This window comes from Chenopodium quinoa, unplaced genomic scaffold, assembly GCF_001683475.1.
Source record: "Chenopodium quinoa cultivar QQ74 unplaced genomic scaffold, ASM168347v1, whole genome shotgun sequence".
NCBI lineage: Eukaryota > Viridiplantae > Streptophyta > Magnoliopsida > Caryophyllales > Amaranthaceae > Chenopodium > Chenopodium quinoa.
This window is the reverse complement of record NW_018743920.1, coordinates 4,673,398-4,695,327: the sequence shown is the minus strand read 5'-3', so window position 1 is coordinate 4,695,327 and position 21,930 is coordinate 4,673,398. Positions and strand designations below refer to the sequence as shown.

Genomic DNA, 21,930 nt, shown 5'->3' with positions numbered 1-21,930 from the left:
GGGACCAAAAGCTTGGTAATTTGCTGACAGAAATCGAGATTCCTGACTACAAGAGGTACTTTAAACCCTTTATTAGTACATTTCGTTGGATTTATGGTTGTCAATTGGGGTAAAGTATGCCTTTTTTGGGAATCTGTGAATTAAAGTATTATAAACCCTAATTATGCGAATCTTTGACTGAATTAGAGTGTGCATTTGTTAAATAATTAGTTAACTAGGTTTACTTGTTTACTGTTAATTTAGTGCATAGTCAATGTGAATTGCTTTTACTTGCTGTAATTGGTGAATTGGTTGTTGTTGTTTACTGTAATTACTGAAATTTGTTATTGTTGTGTGTGCTTTTGTTGGTGTTGTTACATAATGGACACAGTGGACTTAAAAATTACAGTAGGGGGTGCCTTTATACCTTCTTTAGCTGGTAAAAATAGGAGGGTGTTAACTTGGGATAGTGGGTGGGTTTATTGGATGAGAAAAGTGGAAAAAAATAAGATAGATGTACACTTTTTGAGGCAAGCAGCTATACATGGGTTTGTGTATGTGAATGTGAAGGTTCCTAGGGGGTTTAGTTGCTGGTATAAACAAAAGGGCAAGTCTTGGGTGAATGGTAAAAGGGAGCTTGTTGATGGTGAGGTGAATGGTTTCCTAGAGTCTGTGAACAAAGAGGGGGCATGTGAGATGTATGTTACCAGTCATGAGCCAATTGAAGGGACTAACAAAACGCCCTTCAAATGTATAGCTGGGAATGAGCTAACCCCTGCACAAAGGAAGGAACTGAAAAAGAGGTTTGGTGGGCCTAAAGTATATAAACCCAGCCCAGAACTTAGTAAGCCCACTGAAGAAGAGCCATTTAGGAAAAGCCCTAGGTTAAAAGGCATTGTTATACATGACAGAGAGGCTGAGGAGAGGCTTCCTAGGGCAGAGAAAGTGAATGCTAATACACATAAAGGGAAGGGTAAACTCAATGTTGCAGATGAGGATGGTGATACAGAGTCTTCTGATTCTGAGTTGAGTGATTTTGAGTTAGAAGTTGATGAGGGAGAGGAGGACTTATACTCTGATGATGATGAACAGTGGTTGAAGAAAAATTTAGACCATATTAACAGTGAGGTGAAAAGCAGTTTGAGGGGAGTTACTGAAGGAGGGGATCAATGTGATGATGAGGACACAGGGTTTGACATAGAAAGAAATCTACAGAAAATTGAAGTGAGGGTTGAAGAGGAGGCAACTTGTGATTCTGATGAGCTAAAGAGTGTGGAAGGTGATTCAGATGATGATCAGGGTAGTGTTACTTGGTTTAACCCTGAGACAGACTTTGAAAGGGCTATCAAATTTGTAGTTGGTCAAAGGTTCAGTGATGTGCAAACAATGAGAAAAGCTTTGAGACAACATGCAATTGAAAATAGGTATGAGTATTACCTTCTTCACAATGATTCAAAGAGGCTAACAGCATATTGCAAAAGGAAATGCAAGTGTGTGTATAACAAGAACAATTGTAGGATAGTGAAGTGTACATGTAGTAAGGGTGTTAGGTGTAGGTTCAAGTTTTATGCAACAAGGCTTGTGAAATCAGAGGCTTGGCAAATTAAGACACTAAGGCTGAAGCATAGGTGTGTTAGGAGTAAAATGAACAACAAGGTGACAGCAGAGTTCCTTGCTAACAGGTACTTGGAGGAGTTCAGGGGCAACCCCAGATGAAAGATTAAACAGATTCAGGACAGGGCCTTGCATGACTTGGGGATCAAAATTACATACTCCAAGGCTTGGTTGGATAGAAGCAGGGCAAAGCTTATAATATATGGCTCTTCATCAGAGCAATACTCAAAGGTTTGGGACTATGGGAAGGCACTGCTGAAATGGAACCCAGGGAGTGAGTGTAATGTGGTGGTGGGTGATATTAATCAAATTGAAAGACCAATTTTTATGAGGATGTTTGTGTGCTTAGCTGCACTTAGGGATGGATTTATTTCTGGTTGCAGACCAGTAATTGGGGTGGATGGGTGCCATCTAAAAGGGGCATACCCTGGGCAGATCTTGGTTGCAGTTGGAAAAGATGGCAATAATGCCATCTTCCCAATTGCTTGGGCAACTGCAGAGATTGAGAACAAGGACAGCTGGTGCTGGTTTCTGGAGAGCTTGCTCAAGGCACTTTGTGTGTATGACCAAGGAGATGGCTTGACTTTTATGTCTGACAGACAGAAAGTAAGTGGGCTGTGTTTGTGTTTAAATTACTTTGCTTTATTTGAATTTTCTGTACACTAACTTGTTAGTTTTGCCTTGTGTGTAGGGTCTCATAGAAGCATTTGCAGATGTGGCCCCCAAAGCTGAGCTCAGATTTTGTGTGAGGCATATTTGGTCAAATTTCAAACTGAAATTTCATGGTGCAACTTTCAAGGAATTGTTCTGGGCTGCTGCTAGGGCAAGCACTCTGGTAAGCTTCTATTTAGGTTATTTTATGTCAGTTTTATGGTGAACTATAATGTATGCTAGGAACATTTAGTTTTGCACATATTTGCATGTCTTTCTATTTTGTGAAAATTGTATGCCATGTGTCTATGTTGTGTTGAATGGTTGTCATGTGTGTGGTTGTATCAGTTTGAGTTTGAAGTTGCTATGGAAAGTATCAATTTTTTGGATGAAGAAGCATACCAGTGGCTGTCAAACATTGACCCCCAGCACTGGTCAAGGCATGCTTTCTCTACAAACTGCAAGTCTAACATGTTGTTAAACAACATGTGTGAGACATTTAATGCAGTGATTAGAGATGCCAGAGACAAGCCTATTCTAACTCAAATGGAATGGCTTAGAAGATATATGATGAAGAGGAGTAATGACAAATGGGAGGCAGCAAAGTCTTGGGAAGGTTTACTAACCCCATTTGTCAACAAAGTCTTTGATGGGTTGGAGAAGTATGCCATGACATGTGAGGTTACAGCTTCAAGGGATGAAATTTATGAGGTGAAATACAAGGATGATCAGTGCATTGTGGATCTACAAGAGAGAAAATGCACTTGTTATAGATGGGAGTTGACAGGAATACCTTGTGTCCATGCATTTGCTTGCATAATGGACAAAAGGGATGATCCTGAGTTGTATGTGCACCCACATTACTATAGGGTGACATACTTGGCTGCATATGAGAACCCAATACAGCCAATGCCTGGCCCTAAGAATTGGGAAAAGGTCAAGCTCAGACAGCCTTTGCCACCTATGCTGAAAGTGCAGCCAGGAAGACCTAAGGCAAAAAAGAGAAAGCTTGAACCAGGGGAGGGCACTTCTGCAGCACCTGAGGGCAAGAAGCCAAAGGTGAAGAAACAATGCAAGAACTGTGGTGGGTTTGGCCACTTTGCCAAAACATGCAAGGCTGAAGCAGCACCAGAACAGCCTAACCCACCTGCAACAAATCCAAAGGGTGGGAGGCCACAGATGCAGACTCCTTGGCTTAAGGAACAGAGAAAGAAAAATGAAGAGAAAGCAGCAAGACAGGTATTTTGTGTATTTTGTGACTTGAGTGTATTTAGTGGCTTTGTTTCTGAGTCTTGTCATACTGTGATTGCAGGCTGCACTGAAGTTGCCACAATATCAGCCTCTAACAACAGCACAGGCTGGGTCAAGTAATGCTGCACCTGCAACTGCTGTGTCAAGCCAGCCTGCAACAAGAACAGAGCCTTTGCCAACTCAACCTGTTACCAGGAGCAACAGGAGCCTGAGTCAGCCCACAAGAGTGCCAACAACTACTCTTCCCAAAGTCAATATACAGACCAGGTCCAAGCTTCATGTAATGACAAGCAAGAAGGACAAGGATCTCAATCAACTGTGACCCTAGGTCTACTCATTAGTATTTTGTAATAGACAGCCAAGTTTATTTGGTAGTTGAACAATGATTTTGCACAAAGGTGCCTTAACTTTTGTCTCAGCCAATGTAAAACAATTAAAAACATTGTGTTGCAAGTACTAATACGAAATGTGATATGTTTCTACCAAAAAGTTCCATTTCTCATTGATTTAGTTAAAAGTAGTACAAGAAATGTCATCCCAACATCCACACATAATAATTCAACAAAACACAACATAAGTTGGGATTTTTTTGTTTCTAAGCATTCCTAAATGAACCTAAGATCTAAAATACATAGCCAGTACCAAACCAAAACAACAAAACACAACAATAGCATGTACTGTGAGCATTTTCTTTGTTGTTGCATTGCTGCCATGCACTTCCTTGATCATCTTCTTCCTGTCTGAGCTAAGAGCTTTGCATTTCATCTTCAAGCTGTCAATCTCATTGAGTAAGCACCTCCTTTGTCCACTAACATCATCAACTTCCCTCTTCATGTCATTCAGCTCTCCCTTCATTAGTTTCTTGTCCAGCAGCAAGTTGTTAATCACCTCTGTTTGCCAAGGTGTTCCATCTGGTTGATTCACCCACTCAAAAGCTTTACACCCCCTTGACTCAGTCACAGGATCATAGAATTTGCAGGTCCTAAACTTGCGTCCAGGGTTCTCCCTAGTCCAAGCAGTCAGCCTAGACATTTGGAACTCCACATTGGCATTTTTTCTCCTTTGAGGGTGACATGCTAACCGAAGACATTCCCTTCTGAAATTCAGTAAGAACAAGAATGAAATTAATTGTATTTGAACACAATCACCATAATATAACCCTAATTTCAGTAGCCAATTCACATAACAAAAACCCCCAATCTAATTTAATCTTACATGAACCCTAAGTATTTTAATTGAAATTGGGGTTTAATTGACCTCACAAAACGCCCAATTTCAATTACTCTTAGCAAATGCAATATAATCACGCAACGAATTGCCAAAAAATTACAACAGAAATCACGAAAATTGCTAGAGAATTAACGACGATGGCTTACCTTTTTGATGCTTGTTGTCGAGGAGTTCAATTGATTGTTTGATAATTAGAGGGTTTGGGATTGTTAAGGTTGCCCAAAAATACTGATTTGTGAAGAAAATCGCAAAAATTAATCTCCAATCTGCAAGAATTTGGTGTACAAATGAAGAACTAGGTTTAAATAAAAGGGAAATCGAGAGAAATTTGGGAAAAAAATAAAAAACTAGCCGTTATGCTGGGCCCCACAAGCGTTTTCCGTCACCTGAGCTCAGATGAGGTGGTAAAACTGATATTTAATTTTTTTATGAGGTGGTAAAGTAAATGTTTTTTTTTTTTTGGAGATGGTAAATTCGACAAAGTCATTATTTGAAGGTGGTAAAAATGAAAATAACCTAAATTTTCAAACTAGCTCAACACCATTACTTTAATTAATCCAGTTTGGCCGGTGAACTTCCCATTCCATACTTCCATATTTCAACGTGTCAAAAATCTAGTGGTCCAATTCCCTAACAAAGCAACAATAACCATTTTTTGCTACACTGAAAACAACACTAAATTTTTAATTTCTATTTTTTCTCCCCATAAAAAAAAACCAAAAGTCAAGAATAATTGAAAACGGTCCCAAATCACCCTCACATAAATTCACCAACCATAGACCTCCTTCTCAGAATCCAATCCCTTCTCTTCAAACTCCACTACCTTCTCACCTCCCAAAAACTCTCTCTCTCCTCAAGCTCCAACAATGGCGGACGACTTCCACAAATCAGTCCAACTCGGCTTGAAGCTCTCTAAACGCATTTACTACGGCAAAGACCCGTCGATGAAGCCGCCGCAAACTCCGTCGTCAATGGAGAAGTCTTCGTCGGAAGATCAGCTTCTTCTTCCGACTTCTCCGATGGTTTATGCGGTGGTTTCTAACCCTGCGATGATCGATAATCCTGACATTAAGAGTTATCAGCCGTATGTTCATGGCCGGTGTAAACCTCCGGCGTTGATTCCGCTTCATATGTATGGCGTTGAAGTTGAGGTTGATTGTTATTTGGATATGGCGTTTGTTCATTTGAGTGCTACTTGGCGATTGCACTGTGTTGATGCTGCTCAGAAGTGTGATTGTCTTCTCGCTATTCCTATGGGAGAGCAGGTAGTTTCCTACTCTCGTGTCTTTTGTTTTATTGCATTTGATTTTTCGTACTAATTAATTGTTTGCTTTTATTATTATTTTTTTTATTTTACTATTTTTTTATTTTGTTGAATATACGCAACCTTCTAAGTAAAGAGTATAAGGTTTAACTTTTAAAGTGATATCGATATGACGATAAACCGGTAATTCTTCAGAATTTTAGTGTACATTTTATGAACTATGACTTGAAATACCGAGTTTGGTTTACTGTTACCTAAAGTCCGGAAATCTGTTTTATCGCTTGGCATCATAAATACTGCTTTACTAGCTAACATTGCGTGCATACAGCATTAGTTAAGCTTAGAGTGTGTCAAATGGGTGACTGAATGAGGTTCGGTTAAGTTGGGTCGGGCCTAATTCAAGTTTGAGCATCCTTAATTTATCCTTTGTTCCCATACAAGTTGAAATATAAATCGGATTATATTCAGGTTGGGTCTTATTTAGTTTGTTTTTAGTTTAAGTCATCCTAAATTATTGCTTTTAGTCTCATATATAAGCCGAAATCTGAATCAGATTATTGTGGTCAGTTTTTGACATCTCCTAATTAAGCGTTACCTTAATTAAATAAAACACTGACCCATAAGGTGATAACTAATTTTGTCAAAAATATCTTATTCTAAGGTTTTATTCTTTACACCTTAATTTTTGCCGAATTGAAATTATTTTGCAGAAATTATATTATTTTCACTAAACAAAATTGTTCTCTAATTAATTTTTTTTTTTAGTGATTCTATATTATACTTGTTTTTTAAATTTGGTAATTTTTAGTGATTTAAAATTATTATTACCTCCATAAAAAAAAATAAAAAAATTATTATTACCAAAATTGAACTTATATTTATTAAATTGAAATTATTTTTACTAATTCTAGAGAATAGGGCCTAATTATCCCAAATTTTCATCTGCTCCTAAAAGTTACAAAGTATTATTTTCTTTTGACACATTTGCCACATTTTTAATGGTTAATATCTATAATAACATGTTATTAAAAATTATGAAAGTTTGACATCCTTAACTATGAATCAAACATGACCTCACTCACCATGTGAAGATTCATTTTAATTTATACTATCTAAATGTTAATTTTTAATTTATTGGATTGACAATGTTGATTGTTGAAGGTATAAAAAGCTTTTAATCTAAAACAGTGGACGAAGTATATTGAGTAGAAATTTAACAATTCCCTTATTCCAAATAGGAAGAGAGGAAAAACTGTTGGATGTCTCATGAAGAGAAAATCTTCACTTTAAGAAAGATAATTCCTTGTTTAAGGATAAATTGTTAGACATCTCATATGATACTTTGCCGGTTGAGTTTCTTGCAAAAGTGAGTGACTAATGACTAGCACTAATTGTTGAACGATTAAAATGATGACACATCTATATGTTTAATGTTTAATTGTTGTGGGATACTGGGTTAACATGTCATAATCTAATGAGCCAACTTTCACGGGGCTAACGGACAGTGGTATATGGCCGTTCCTTGTACCAGTGATGGCGGACTGGCACATGGGGGGTGGATAATGTAGTGGGCAGTGGTGAATTGGTGATAGCTTGGGAATGCTTTGGAAATTTATTGAATAAGACCCTGTTTTTTCACTTTGTTTTTACTAAATTGAAATCATATTTAGGCTTTGTTTGGTTGGATGTAAGAAGTAGAAATTCCCATGAAATTTTAATTCCTATGAAATTGTAATTCCTAGGAATTTTCAAAAATTATTTGGTTGAATGTAGGAATTTCCACTTTTCATGGGAAGTTTCACTTACCTAGGGGGGACTAGGTAAGTTAATTCTTCCATTTTGTGGGAAGTGGAACTTTCTAGGAAGTCCCAATTCCTACATTATTGTCAACTAAACAAGCATGCATAAATTCATTTCTTAGGAAATTGAAATTCCCATGAATTTGTTTGTCAACCAAACAAGGCCTTATTGAAATTAACTTTACTGAACTGAATTAATTTTACAAATACATATTTTTACTGAACTGAAATTTTTATTGACAGAGATCTTGACATTTAAAGTTTAGGTTGTGATGGTAGGTAATTAGTCTAATTACCAAATGTCAACTCAAACTAATTGATCCCTAGTATTATTTAGCGATGGGAAATTGGGATGGCAATAGCCATTCATCTGCAAAATTATTGGCCTTGAAAAGACTATAGGGTCCTAATGTCCTATATTGGAAAAACATTAAATTTATGTCTATGTGTTAATGGTGATACAACTTTGCTGAACAATTATGATGGCTTTTGATTACAAAACTTTTTAGGTTTTGAACTTTTGAATAGACAAAAGATGTAATACCATTTTTGGAATAGTAGAGAAATATACATAAATTTTTTCAAAGAAGTCATTGAGTATAGAAGAGTAATTATTGTGTTATTGTCATAGAACAAAAAGTCCAATGTTTAGGTGAGGCCCTTGATTGTAATAAGGGAACTATTACTAGTACATAATATCTCTCTCATATCAAAAGTGGTACATTATTTGCTGGTATGGACTATTCTACGGAGTACATTATTTTGTTGGTACGGAGTGTGGACAGTTATAATGTGCAGCTGCATTTTTGGCGTAAGGTGCTACTTTGTGGAGTATTTATCAGAGAATCTAGCTGATTGCATTAGTCCCCTTAGTGGTAATGCAAGAAAAGAAGGCAGCAAAATATTGTCTATAAGTAATAAAGAAAAAAAGAAGGTAGCAAAATGCCGAAATTTTATGCAATATTTTGGATCATCCTTTTGCTTTTTATTTAAATCATTAGATTATCCATTATGGGACCGATTTTTATTGTCTAGACTTTAAAGAATAGTACGTGGGCCTCTTAGGACCTAGCAATTATGGCATTTACAGGCCTTCTTGTACAATTATTTACTAATGGTCCCTGCTAAGGATCATTAGGCGCAGCAAAGTTCTGCATATCAAAAGTGAATTAGTTATAGTATTGTCGGTTTGGACAAGAATAAAAGTTATGTCATCCTTAACTACGATTAAGCCTTATTAATTTTTTGCTGAATCACCACATGGCACAAAGTGCTGTTGGCCAGATTTCTTCCCTATTAGGTACCACTGTGATTTGAGTGGATGTTTTACCCGAGAAGTTAGCAAGCACACCTAATATAGAAGTTTAGTACGCATTAATAATTTTTGGAAGAAGGTAGCACTGTAGCAGATTGTGCAGAATGTCTATATTTTGGACTATCATTTTGTTTTCAATAAATCCATTGTGGGACTTGAATTCCTTGAATGGAGCCTAGTATTTGGGAAATTGCTTATCTTACTGCCAAGCAATTGTTGGCCTTTCTATACAAAGCTGTCAGAAAATCATGATGTGTTTTGTCAGTGGCCCCTGTTGAGGTTTTTTTTGTACAGTTGTCAAACTTTGTGGCTCATGAACATATTTGCGACATACTTCCTCCTGAACAAATTTTGGTGCCTAATTCTTTCTGTGGCTCTTTGTATTCTGTTAATTACCCTCCCATGTGGCTCTTTAGTACATGTGTATTCTCTGAATTGTATGGGAGTTATGAAATTGGACTTTACTGATGATTCTGGTCCTAGTTGGGTGTGATCTAATTTTTTTATTTTTTTTTAAAAAAACATCAAAACGAGAACCCCCACCCCTCTCCCCCTCTCTCGAAAACATAGAATACAGAATCCATATTATTGCAACAGTTCTGCATAGACTTTGATGATTAATGTGATAGAAGTGTGATAACATGTGATGATTCCATTAAAATGTGTTACCAGATATGCTTGGACTTGTAATTTTAAAAATTACAACAAAATTGCACGTGTATTATGCATGCATTTAAGCAAATCCTCATTTGTTTATGTTTTGATTAAGATTCATTTTCAAACTTGGCCATGCAAGAGACTAAATGAACCAGATTTAATTAGTTATATCATTTGTCCATTTAATTTTGAAACAGTCAATACATAAATATATATGTTAATGTGAGAGTCATGCTTATGACGAAAACTTATCTTGTGGTGAGAACCACTACATTTCATGAAGGTTTTAGGTATATTACATAAACGCACATCCCTTGCAATCATTGCTATTTTGTTTTTTCAAGGTTTAATTTTTATTGTTTTGGGCTCTCAAGAAAACCATAATTTGGCTAACAGGGTTCAGTTCTAGGTTTTGAAATCGATGCTTCTGGAGGTTCATATCTTTCTCAGCTAGTCAAGGTAGAAGATGCAACAGATCTAGATGGATCAGACAAACTTGAGTATGGAGGCTTCGTGAAGCCCAATATTTTCACTTTGAAGATCCCTAAGGTTTTACATTCTTCACTTTTAGTGGTTTCCATGTGGCTGATAGGAGTGATAACATACCATATCCTTCTTATTTTTGTACTGGATTGTGGGAGTTGATCTTTTTCTAAGGGGAGAGAGTGCTCTAAAGGGTAAAGAATTGGACTATATGCTATTATGCTGGCTGTTATTAGACAGCTATCCTTTGATCGGTTTGTTGACATTAGAAACGTTAAAAGGAGTTCTGAATTTGGAACAATCACATTTTCCTTAAGAAATATTTAAGTTTTGGCAAAGCAAAAAGCTTTTGCAGGCAATAACTTTGGTCAAGCCATATTAACATTAACTGAGGTAAATGTTGAAGTTCCAAAAGGAGTTATCAAATATTTAAAGAGTTTTGTGTCTTAAAGAGTCTCGTGCAAAAAAAAAAAAAAAAAGTATCTGCAAATTCTCATTTGTCTTTGCAATGCAAAGTATCATGAGTGAAGTAAGGCTGAAGCATAGAGGCATTTGTGTGGAGGGATTTTACATAGTGTTCAAAGATGACTGGAAGAAAAATATGTTTCCACTTTTAAAGTACCAAAAAGAAAAGTAAAAGGTTGATAGATGTGTGCTTGTATGCATTACATTAATTCTTAGTGTTTCTTAGCAATGACAGACTTAATTTGTTATTCAAGGTTGAAGGAGGATCTAAGATTCTGGTTAAAGCTAAATGGTCCCAGAGGTTAATATATGAGAATGGTTGGTTCTTGCTGAAATTGCCATTTAGTTTTCCAGTGTATGTCACTCCAGGTGGGAAGATTTCTAAAAAACAGAAGATACTTTTGAATGTCAATTCTGGTACTAATGCAGAAGTTCAATGCAAAGCTGCTACTCACCCGTTGAAGGTACTTGTCTGCCAATGCTGTCATTGTATATCTTGATAAGCTTATCACAAGTATATACTATTTTTTATTTTTGATACAACTATAGGTACTCGTCTTGCACAATGCTGTCGTTTTCATTTCTTGATAAGTTTACTCTTTACTACAGTATTTTTTTTAACTGTTAATAACAGTCTGTATGTTATATAATTATTTTGTTCTTCTAGGAACTGAAGCGTCAGGTTGGCAAATTTGGTTTCTTGTACGAAGAAGAAATTAATACATGGTCGCAGACTGACTTTGAATTTTCGTATTCTGTAAGACATTATACTCTGTTTCTTGTATAAAATCCTATTATTAGTGTTAATCATATGCATATTAAGATACTGTACACATCTGAATGATGGGACTCCTGGGTTTCATGCTTGCTCAAGTTGTGGATTTCTTTCCCTCCAGGTCTTTTTCAGTGACATACATGGTGGATTTCTATTGCATTCTCCTTCTTCAAATAATATTGATCAAAGGGAAATGTTTGCCTTTTATCTTTTCCCTGGGGAAACTCAGAATAGAAAGGTGACTTCACTCTTCATCACACATGATCTCCTCCTCCAACTTGTATTTCCTTGTCAGTTTCATTATCAATTTTGTTAATCTCTTACCATTGTAGCTATCTTGCACCTTTTGCAGTGTTTAATTTCCTTTGGTGATTAAAGAACAATTGATTCTGTCTATATATTAATTCCCTTTACATACATTTATATTAGGTGTTTAAGAAGAGAGTCATATTCCTTGTAGACATAAGTGGTAGCATGAAAGGTGCTCCTATTGAAAATGTCAAGAAGGAAGTCTTGGCATTTCTATCCACGTTAAATCAAGATGATCTCTTCAACATCATAGCATTTAATGGGGATAGTCACTTGTTTTCTTCATCAATGGAACTGGCAACCCATGAAGTACTAAAACGAGTCAGTGAGTGGATCAGCATAAAGTTACTTCCAGAGGGAGAAACAAACCTTTTGCTCCCAATGAAGCAGGTTTTTAGTTTTTCTCTTGATATTTTTGATTGACTACAAACAGTCTGTGATACTTTCAGCCTGGCTTGTATTTTTATTTACATTACATTGTGTATGATGGTGATGTCCATACATATTAATCTCCCTGTGAAACATATTCTTAATTTTCATGTGACAATGTTGATTGTTCAAAAACCCTTATCTCTGTTATTTTCACTCTACTATGTCACTCTATTGACAATGCACTACTGTGGTGATCATGTTTATACATGTATGTATGTGACCATTCATTTTTTTTTCCCATAACCAGCTTAAGAAGTGTTCCTTTTGCAATAAATGCTGTTCTATCTCTCAATATGTCCTGTTGAAAAGTAGCAGGTTAGGTGTTGTTTCTTAATGAAAGTGTTGCTTTTATTATAATATTACTATGCCTTGTTGGATCTATTATAAATCTGTTCATGTAATATCTCTGTACTTTTTCACTGAAAAAGTTGTGTATGCGTATCAGCGTAAGGATTTGATTTATAAAATTCTATTCTCGTGTTTGTCTTGTCTCATATGCTACTTGTACAGGCTCTAGAAATGGTGTCACATGACAGCAGCTCAATGGCTCATATATTTCTTATTACTGATGGCGCTGTTGAAAATGAAAGAGACATTTGCAATGTTGTGCAAGATTACTGTGCAACAAAGGAAAAATCACCTTTTCTCCGTGTTTCTACCTTTGGCATAGGTAAGCATGTAATGTTTATAATCTTTGTTGGAAAATGGTACTGAGCAATGTATTTTTTCATATTTTTAGGGGGTTTGGGGGAGGGGCTTTAGCATTCCAAAATATGTTTCAGATCCATTATTTTGAGGATTTTTTTGCAGGTTCATATTGTAATCACTTCTTCCTACAAACATTGGCACAGATAGCTAAAGGCCATTATGATGCTGCTTATGATGCTGGTAAGTTCTATTTATTCGAGCTTTGCATCTTTGTTGTGTTAGCTGTGTTTTAGTTATTGTCTTCCGTATGTTACAGCTCTAACCTTGAATATACAATCATGTGTGTCCATGTTTACAATTGATAAACTAATCAAGAATAAATATATTTACTAAAGAAAAATATTTATTGTTCTACTATCAAAGTTTGGAAATAACTTCCATTAATAAATCTCTATTTGCACTTCAATCAGCTTGTATTTCATGACACTGATGAGTAAGAAAAAATCGCAGACCGAGTGACTTTTCTAATATCTACTACTACATACAATTTGAATTACTGCTGCATATGTAAATAATGTTATATGCTCTTTACTATGCATGCAATCTATGACTTTGATGGGTGAATGGGAAAATGGCATCATGGCAGATATTTCGTGATGCAAGGGAAAAAAAAAAAAAAAAAAAGAGAGCATCTGCATCATTTCACACATTTACTAGCATGAACAGGTTCTTATATGAAATAGGGAATATGGTACTTTCCCACGCTAGGTTCCTAAGAATCACCAAGGTAAAATTTTGCCTTCTGTATGGAGTAACTACCAAGTTTTGGCTAATTAATCATCATTTCTTAACCAATGCTGATATATTTTCCATTTGATTATTTATTGCAAGATTTCCCTTTTCTTCCTTTGCTCTAGGTTCTAAAATGTAATGGTCCCATATTAATGCAATTTCCTGTATGTAATTGTAATGATTAAGGCAATGAACATGGATCAGCTGTATAGCATATTCAAGTTAATGATGGCAATACTGTATAAATAATGTGCTTCCTGTTTCCCCAGGATCTATTGCTCCTCAACTGCAGAGACTTTGCATAGTGTCTTCGCAAGTAATTCTTTCAAATGTTGAAGTTGATGGCTTGAGCTATGTTCAATCACTCACGGTGAGACACATGTTTAAAGTAATAGTTGGCAACTGATTTGGGAATGCCTTGCTGCATTTTTTTTTCTTCATAAGATAAGATTAATTTGCTTGCTGCAATCCGAGATTCTTTATTCTCCCAGCGACTGTGTGCCAGTTTTGTGCTCCCAGCGACTTTGAATCAGATCTGTCTTTTAGTGATAATCCTAGAAGCTGTTTCAGAAGCAGCAAGAAAGGATTTTTTAGAAGCTGAAGAAGTGTACACTCTTGTTTATCTCTCTAGTTGGCTATGATCCTGCTTCGCAAGACAAAGATGTCTTGTGTGTTGTGAAGAAGTGGAAAAAGCAGAACGAGGTTGACTAATGAAGTTATCATTCAGACTCTTCTTTGGCATATGCTTGTGCTTGGCCCATTGAAGATTTATCATATTGGTTGATGAATGATGACAGCAGTTTATTGGACGGAATGGCTTTTATTATTGTTAAGTTTTCTTGTCCTTATTTTGTGCAGCTGTATCCATCCATGATTCAAGACCTTTCATATGGATGCCCAATTATAATATCAGGAAGATACGAAGGCAAGCTACCAGAATCTCTTATGGTTCGCGGTACCTTGGCAGATATGAGTAATTTTGTGACAGACCTTAAGATATGGAAGGAAAAGGATATACCTCTGGACAAGGTAATTTTACTTTATTTAATTTCGTATAAAGCTATCATTAGTTTCTTATTTTACACCTTTCCGCTTCAGTTGTTGAATGCCTTCTGGTATAGGTTAATTATTGCATTGGATAAGACATGTTTGCCAATGACCAGAAAACCTTTGTTCATATTTGAAGCATTTGATTTTATTTAGCACGTTAGAGAGGGATTGGAGAATGAGGGTGAAGGGTTTTACATTCATGTCGTGTTTCCCTGTTTCCTTGTCTGATGGACAGAAATTTTCATGTCCTTAATTGTTACAACTTTGCCCTCTCACTTTTCTTAGATCATCATCATGGTCATGTCACTCATCTTTTGCTTTGCTTTTACTATCCTTTTATTCTGATCTTTCTTCTAAACTTAGGCTCATGCAATAGATTATCTTGCCAAAATCTCCAAAAAAAAAAAAGAAAAGTTTAATAATTCCATTTTATTTCTATCCATTCTATGCTTGTGACACTCCCAAAAGGACGCTATAATTCTTTGCTTGTTGGATGTGAACCTCATTGTACTTGCATTGGTCATCACCTCACTAAGCAAGCTGTTTGTTACCTGAATGTACTAAATTTAATAATTTGGGTCTTATGTACTAAGTAATTTATTTAGTGAATCAAAATTAGGGAACCATATTTGGTCCTAATGTTATTGTTTATGCTAATGTAACCTTTTAGTTTGTGATCGGCATACATGTTTTTGGTATGATGTTTCATCTAAACGTTTTTTTTTTGTCTTCTTGGGTAGGTATTTGCAAAGGCACAGGTTGATGCTCTAACAGCAAAAGCTTGGTTTATGGAAAGCAAGGAAGTAGAGAGGCAGGTTGGAATTTTTATCTATCGGAATATCTATTTTGTATTGATATTTGATACATTTATGCATAATAGCTGATTGTATACTCATCTAATTCTTGTTAATTTCTGAGTTATTCTGTAGGTTGCAGAGATTAGTATGCAAACAGGAGTCCTATCAGAATACACTCGCATGATTCTTTTCCAGACAGATGCGTGGAATCAAGGACCGGATGCCATCACAATACAAGGGGTATGTATTTGGAGATTGTCTTTAAAGTTTGGATCCACCTTAACAATGCAATTATTCTTGACTCAGCAATACAGCATACTTGAAAATTGAGTATTACCTTCTAATAGGCTATACAGTTTTAGCCTATTTATTCATTGAATTCAATGATGGATTTTTGTAAAACACTATGTTTTCAGAATTGACGCCAGTTTAACCCTTTCCTGTTTGTGACACAATCAGACACTCTCACTCACACAACCCTTATATAAACTGAAGCATATGACTCTGCATTAACCATGATCATTTTATTAAGTGTTAGGTCGCTTTAATTTTTCCATTTGGCCTTACTACAATCTAACCATGATTTTTTTTTTATACAACTCTACGTTCATTTTGTCGTCTATATAGAAAGAAGCATATGACAAAAGTAGTCTGCAGAAGATGGTCAGAAGTCAAAAGATAATTATATTGCAGAGTATGGGTGTTGGCTTTGGGGATCTGGAAAAGACTGCTGAAAATTTGCCTCCAGGGGTGATCGTGAAAGCTCCTGATACAACAGAGTTTTTAGTCAATGCTGCGACTGGTTACTGTGGCAAGTTGCTTGATCGATTCTGTTGCATGTGTTTTATACAGACACTCTCTAAGGTGAATGATCGATGTATAATCACTTTCTCCCAAGTATGTGCTGCCCTCGCATGTTTTCAGTGCATCGATTGTTGTTTTGATCTTTGCGACAATTGTTGCTAGCTCTAGACCAAAGCAAAATGTATTGTTAAGATATATGTATAATATATGTGTCTGTATAAATTGTAAGTTGTGACATCCTCTTCGAGAGGACAGTTTGTTGTTACTCTACATGAATTCTGGACCTAGCTATATTAAGTGCTGGTCTTGGGATCTTAGCTTAGCTGTTGAGGGAGCCAATGGAAGGAAAAGAAGTATGGAATCCTATAATTTGTTCCTAGCTGAGTAAACCTTAGAAGCGGGTTAATGGGGATGGATGTTGTGCATTTCTTAGAAGGGAATTGAAATAACAGGAAGGACGTTGCTTATGGTTTTTTTTTTTTGGTCCAAAGACTCAACATTAACTCGAGCATTAACCATGATGATCATCTATACCGATTGAAACCCTGTTACAAGACTTACATCTATAGTGGATCTGAATCTATTGGTGCTTTCATAAAACTTGAGGACTTGAACTCCGCTAAATAGGTTAAATAGTATTGGATGGTTATTTGCAAAATTTGGGTTTGAATTCTATCTACATGATTTGCTCTTAATGACTACAAAAAAGACTAGTTACAATCTTAAAAGCAAATCATAAACACTAAATTTTTCTTATACATTTCCTCGCATCTATTTTGCCACAAGGCAAGCCATGGGTCATACCTCATAAATTCAATAGACAATACTAACAAGTGTTGCGTATGCTCTTAAGCACAACCCATCTAGAGGCACTCAGCCACACTTAAAATCACTCTCTTTTCACCCCTTTAGTCCTTCACTTGATTCATTTATTTACTTTTCATACCATTTTCTGCTCTCTGTAATTTGCTCTTCTATATAAAATTGTCCCAAAATGAATGATACACATGTTATGGGACAAAGCACCTAAAAATTTTCAAGAGATCAACACGATGCACACATCTTTTCTTTTAAACATTTTTCGATCAGGTGACATCATTTTTTTTATGGGGGGGGGAGAGGGGTCATAATCATGTCGCATTGCATTGTTCAAATACTCCACCCTTATGGCTAATCATTATAATTAAACATAATTCAACTGTGCATTTTTAAGATAAACTAGTTTCATGTAGAAAATGTTCAATTCTTAATGTGTCTAAACTAATCATTTATGAAATTCAACTTAAATAATCAAAACATATTTCGCAGCAGAAGAATTCATTTAAACTATATATTTTCATTTGAAATTCAGCTACGAAGTAAAACTATCGAAACCTACTTTGTCTAAACAAGATAGAAGATGATAGGCTGGCTTAAATGCTCAATCAAATGACTACATACTCTGTAATTTTTAACTTTTTATAGATAAAATAAAGGGAAAATAAGGCACGTCTTCTTCGTCGTCACTAGATATGGCCTATTGCATAATCTTGATTTGGATTTGGACCATTAATAATCAATAATAATAACAATTAAATACTAAAACAGACACCGGGAGTGACACGTGTCACATCATGGTTCTATTTTTTCCCTCTAAACTCCTCTTCTTTTTTGGCCAAAATAATTTTGTAGAATATTTGTACAATTCAACTATAATAATTTTATTCCAAATCTTTTATGAATATTAATTTTTTATTTGGTATTTTTTATTCTTCCATACCCATTTACCTAAAATATTTTTAATTCTTGTATAATTATCTTTTATAAGGAGTATTATATTTTGCCAAAAATTTAATACCCTTTCATTACCTTTTTTCAATATTCATTTACTAACTTTGACCATTATTTTTTATTAACGTTAAAATATCAATTTTATTATAAAATAATGGGACATGCATACAAATTTCACATTAGAATTACCATTACATTAAAATAACATAGATTAGTGGGGGTCGTTGGAAAAAAAACATTTATATTCATATTATTGATTTGAAATCTTATTAAACAATAAAAATTGAATTAATTTTCTGTAAAATATTAATGTAATTTTACCAACTTCTAATTTTTTTTTAAGGTTTTCTATATCAATTTTATTATAAAATAACGGGACATGCATACAAATTTCACATTAGAATTACCATTACATTAAAATAACATAGATTAGTGGGGGTCGTTGGAAAAAAAACATTTATATTCATATTATTGATTTGAAATCTTATTAAACAATAAAAATTGAATTAATTTTCTGTAAAATATTAATGTAATTTTACCAACTTCTAATTTTTTTTTAAGGTTTTCTTTTAAAAAAAATTCCAAAAAAAATTGATAAGGACATAGATAAAACTTTGTGAAATGTGAGATAAAAAATAAAACACTAAAAATAACAAAGGAGAAAGAATTTTTAGATTTCCTCAATAATGTGCATGCTTTAATGAATGGTCTGTTCTGTTCACCTTATTTTCACTTATTTCAGGTCTAATAAGTTCATGTAAGTTCAGATAAGTTAAGTTCAGGAAAAATAAGTTATGATAAGGGTTACCCAAGTACAAATTACGACTAAAATAAGTTTTAATAAGTTTCAAAAAGTTAAATTAAGTTCAGATAATTAAGATTAGATAAATTAAGTTAAGTTCGGATTAGTTCAGATAAGTGAAAATCAGGTGAATAGAATACACCCGAAGTACAAATTGTTGTACAATTAGTTTTATTTATTTATTTATTTTTATCTAAAATATGAGTTCATACATTAAACTTTTGCTTTTCATTTTGATATAGATTTATGACATTGTACTTTCTATAGGTTTGATATGTATGTTTTATCAAATTTTGTTTGTTAGATTTTGTTTTTTTTTATAAGAAAAATAGACATACCGTGCATGGCACGAAGCCTAAATTTAACTAAAACAAACACCAGGAATGACACGTGTCACTTTCTGGTGTAGTTTTTTCCCTTCAAATTTTTTTTTTTAAAAAAAAAATTAGTAATGAAAGATATTCTTAATCATTCTATATATTTTTTTTTGTCTCTATGTATTTATGGAAATAACTAAAAATAAAATATTATAATAGACTTTAATAACTAGACTTTATTCTCCTGAGTTTTCACTGGCAGTCCCACTTCTCTACTTTTGTCACCCTGCTGCTTCTTATTTCCCCCTTGAACTATTTTATTTATCTCCTTTAGCACCCTAGTTGCACTCTCTTCCATTGTCTCACCCTCACCATTTCCACCCACTAGAGTAATGCATGGTGAGGAGAATTGTAGCTTTCGGGCAGCCTTCAGAGGTCCTAATTTTACAACATTAGGATCTTCATAGCTCGGTCTTGGAACAATTTCTTTGCCTTTCAATCTGCTCAATAGTGCTTTCTCTTTTTCACTGTCAGCCACAAAAGTTTTTGGTCTTTTCCTTGGCGAACCCCTCAGACCATACTTGTACACAATTTCCGCCTTTGCAGCATTTTCCTCGCTAAAGAACATACTGTCTCGCTCAACATGTTTACTTCTTCCACAATAATAACAGAATTCCATCAATCTTTCATACTTGATGGCCACCCACTTAGATGCATTCTGCCCTGTAGCTATTTTGATTCCCCTGCGCAAAGGTTTATTCAAATCAAGCAAGACCTTCACTCTCATCACCTCTCCCCATCCCAAGGGATCAAATTCGTCATACTCAATGAAACCACCCATGCTTTCACCAATCACACGAGCACTAGTAGAAAACAGGAAATGAGCACCGGTTCAAAAACGGCCTTTTGCACCGGTTTTGAACCGGTCTAGATTTGAGGGATGCAAATACTCGCACCGGTTTAGAAGCGGTGGCATTACTTGTTATTAGCACCGGTTAACCGATGCTAATAATAGGTACCCACTTTTATAAATAAAAAAATAGATAAATAGAAAAAAAAAATCACTACTTTGGCACCGGTTAACCGGTGCCTTTAATGCCCAAAAAAAACAATATTTTTTTTTGTTGGCTTTTTTCATCTGAAATTGTCAACGGACTGTTATATATATACGTAATGTAATCCCCCGTATTTTAAATATTTTATAAATGAAATTTTATTTTATTTATAATATTTATTTGTATTTTTCCAGAATTTAAGTTTCAAATTATTAATTTGGGTCAAAAATTATTTTAGGCTAAATTAATTTATGAACATATATCCTACAATCCAATATCATAAAAATAAATCCTAACCAATTTGTTTATTTAACTAGCCCGGCCATTATTTTCATGAGGTTCAATTCTACCCTACAATTCTCTCTTATAAATACCCAATGAATCCCCAAATTTTCCCCCACACAAAAAGGTTAGTCTTATTTTCTTCCTCCTTTATTTCTTATTTTTTCATAAAGCTTATGTAATTGATTTTTGGTTTTGGTTTTGGTTTTTATTGCTTGAAATTAGTTTATTTAGTATCAAAATCATGTTTTTGATGTTTTAAACTAATAAATTTCAGATTATAATTGTTGTTTTAATTTTCAGATTTTGTAATTTTGAACCTAGGGTTTTAATTTAGTTAAATTGGGATTTTAAGGTTCTAATGATCAATTAATTTGGGGCTTTTGTTCCTATTGAATTTCTAATGATTAATTAAGCATAAAAACAAATTTTCAGTTTTCCGTAATCAACTTTGATCTCCGTTCTTAATTTTTTTCAATCACGTTTTAATCACGTTTAGATTCTAACTCGTCTGATTTTTCGTGTGTAAACAATGTTTTTGAGCAGTTTTTGATTTTTAACGAAGGTTTAATGTTTAAAATAAATTTTCAGATTTTTATAAAGCTTTAAACTTGCTGTAATTTTATGAATAAGTATGTATTTTAATGTTTTTATGTAGGAAATTTAAGAATATTATATAAGCTTTTAATTCTAGCAAAAAGGAAGGTTTTAAAGTGTTATTTAATTGAATTTTGAAGGTTTGATTGAGTTTTTATGAAACTAGTTGAATTCTAATTATATATTTCAAGTTTAGATTGTTGTATTCATACATTCTACTATTAAATTAAATTTTCAGATTTTTAATCTTGGTTTTAAAAGTTTTAAATCATGGTTTTATGATGGATTTTTAGGTTTTTAACATACTAACCTACTATATAATGATTATTTCAAGTAGAGATGTTTATGAGGTTATTTTATATTCTTAAACTAAATTTCCATATTATAATCCTTACTTTAAAGTTGCTGGATTTTTATGTTAGAAGCTATATTTTCATGATTTTAACATATAAACTTATATTTGAACTATTGAATTATTAACTTTGACTATTGTGAGTAATTTAAAAGCATTATTACAATGGTTTAAGAGGTTTTAAAGTAAGTTAGTATTGCTGTAAATTATATTGCTTGGGTATTGATTGAATTATTATTTTTTGGTTTAGGAGAGGACTTTGTAGAAGGCGATTTCTAGTTCCTAGAGTGGCCAACCAACTTGTTTACTCAAGGTACGTACAAGGATACGAAAACCTTGATTTTAGAAGCATGTTTAAGGACTTGAAAAACCTTAGAATCATGTTAGGAAACTTGTGGATTGGTTGGAATTGTATGGTAGTAAGTTTGATTGATGAATAA

At 34.3% G+C, this 21,930-nt stretch overlaps 2 protein-coding genes across 2 annotated transcripts; both read left to right on the top strand.

Annotated features, from left to right (window-relative positions):
- The first annotated feature begins 360 nt into the window (after positions 1-360).
- LOC110688542 lies at positions 361-3,615 on the top strand. Its single transcript, XM_021865313.1, has 4 exons — positions 361-1,661; positions 1,773-2,199; positions 2,285-2,428; positions 2,593-3,615. The coding sequence occupies exons 1-4, from the start codon at positions 361-363 to the stop codon at positions 3,613-3,615; spliced, it is 2,895 nt and encodes a 964-aa protein (XP_021721005.1).
- A 1,544-nt stretch (positions 3,616-5,159) lies between these two features.
- Positions 5,160-16,791, top strand: LOC110688065. Its single transcript, XM_021864744.1, has 13 exons — positions 5,160-5,990; positions 10,157-10,309; positions 10,963-11,172; positions 11,376-11,465; positions 11,605-11,721; positions 11,913-12,182; positions 12,735-12,894; positions 13,035-13,112; positions 13,934-14,034; positions 14,523-14,693; positions 15,455-15,529; positions 15,644-15,751; positions 16,139-16,791. Exons 1-13 carry the CDS (start codon positions 5,592-5,594, stop codon positions 16,475-16,477), a joined length of 2,271 nt encoding a protein of 756 aa, XP_021720436.1. The 5' UTR covers positions 5,160-5,591; the 3' UTR covers positions 16,478-16,791.
- The last annotated feature ends 5,139 nt before the right edge of the window (positions 16,792-21,930 follow it).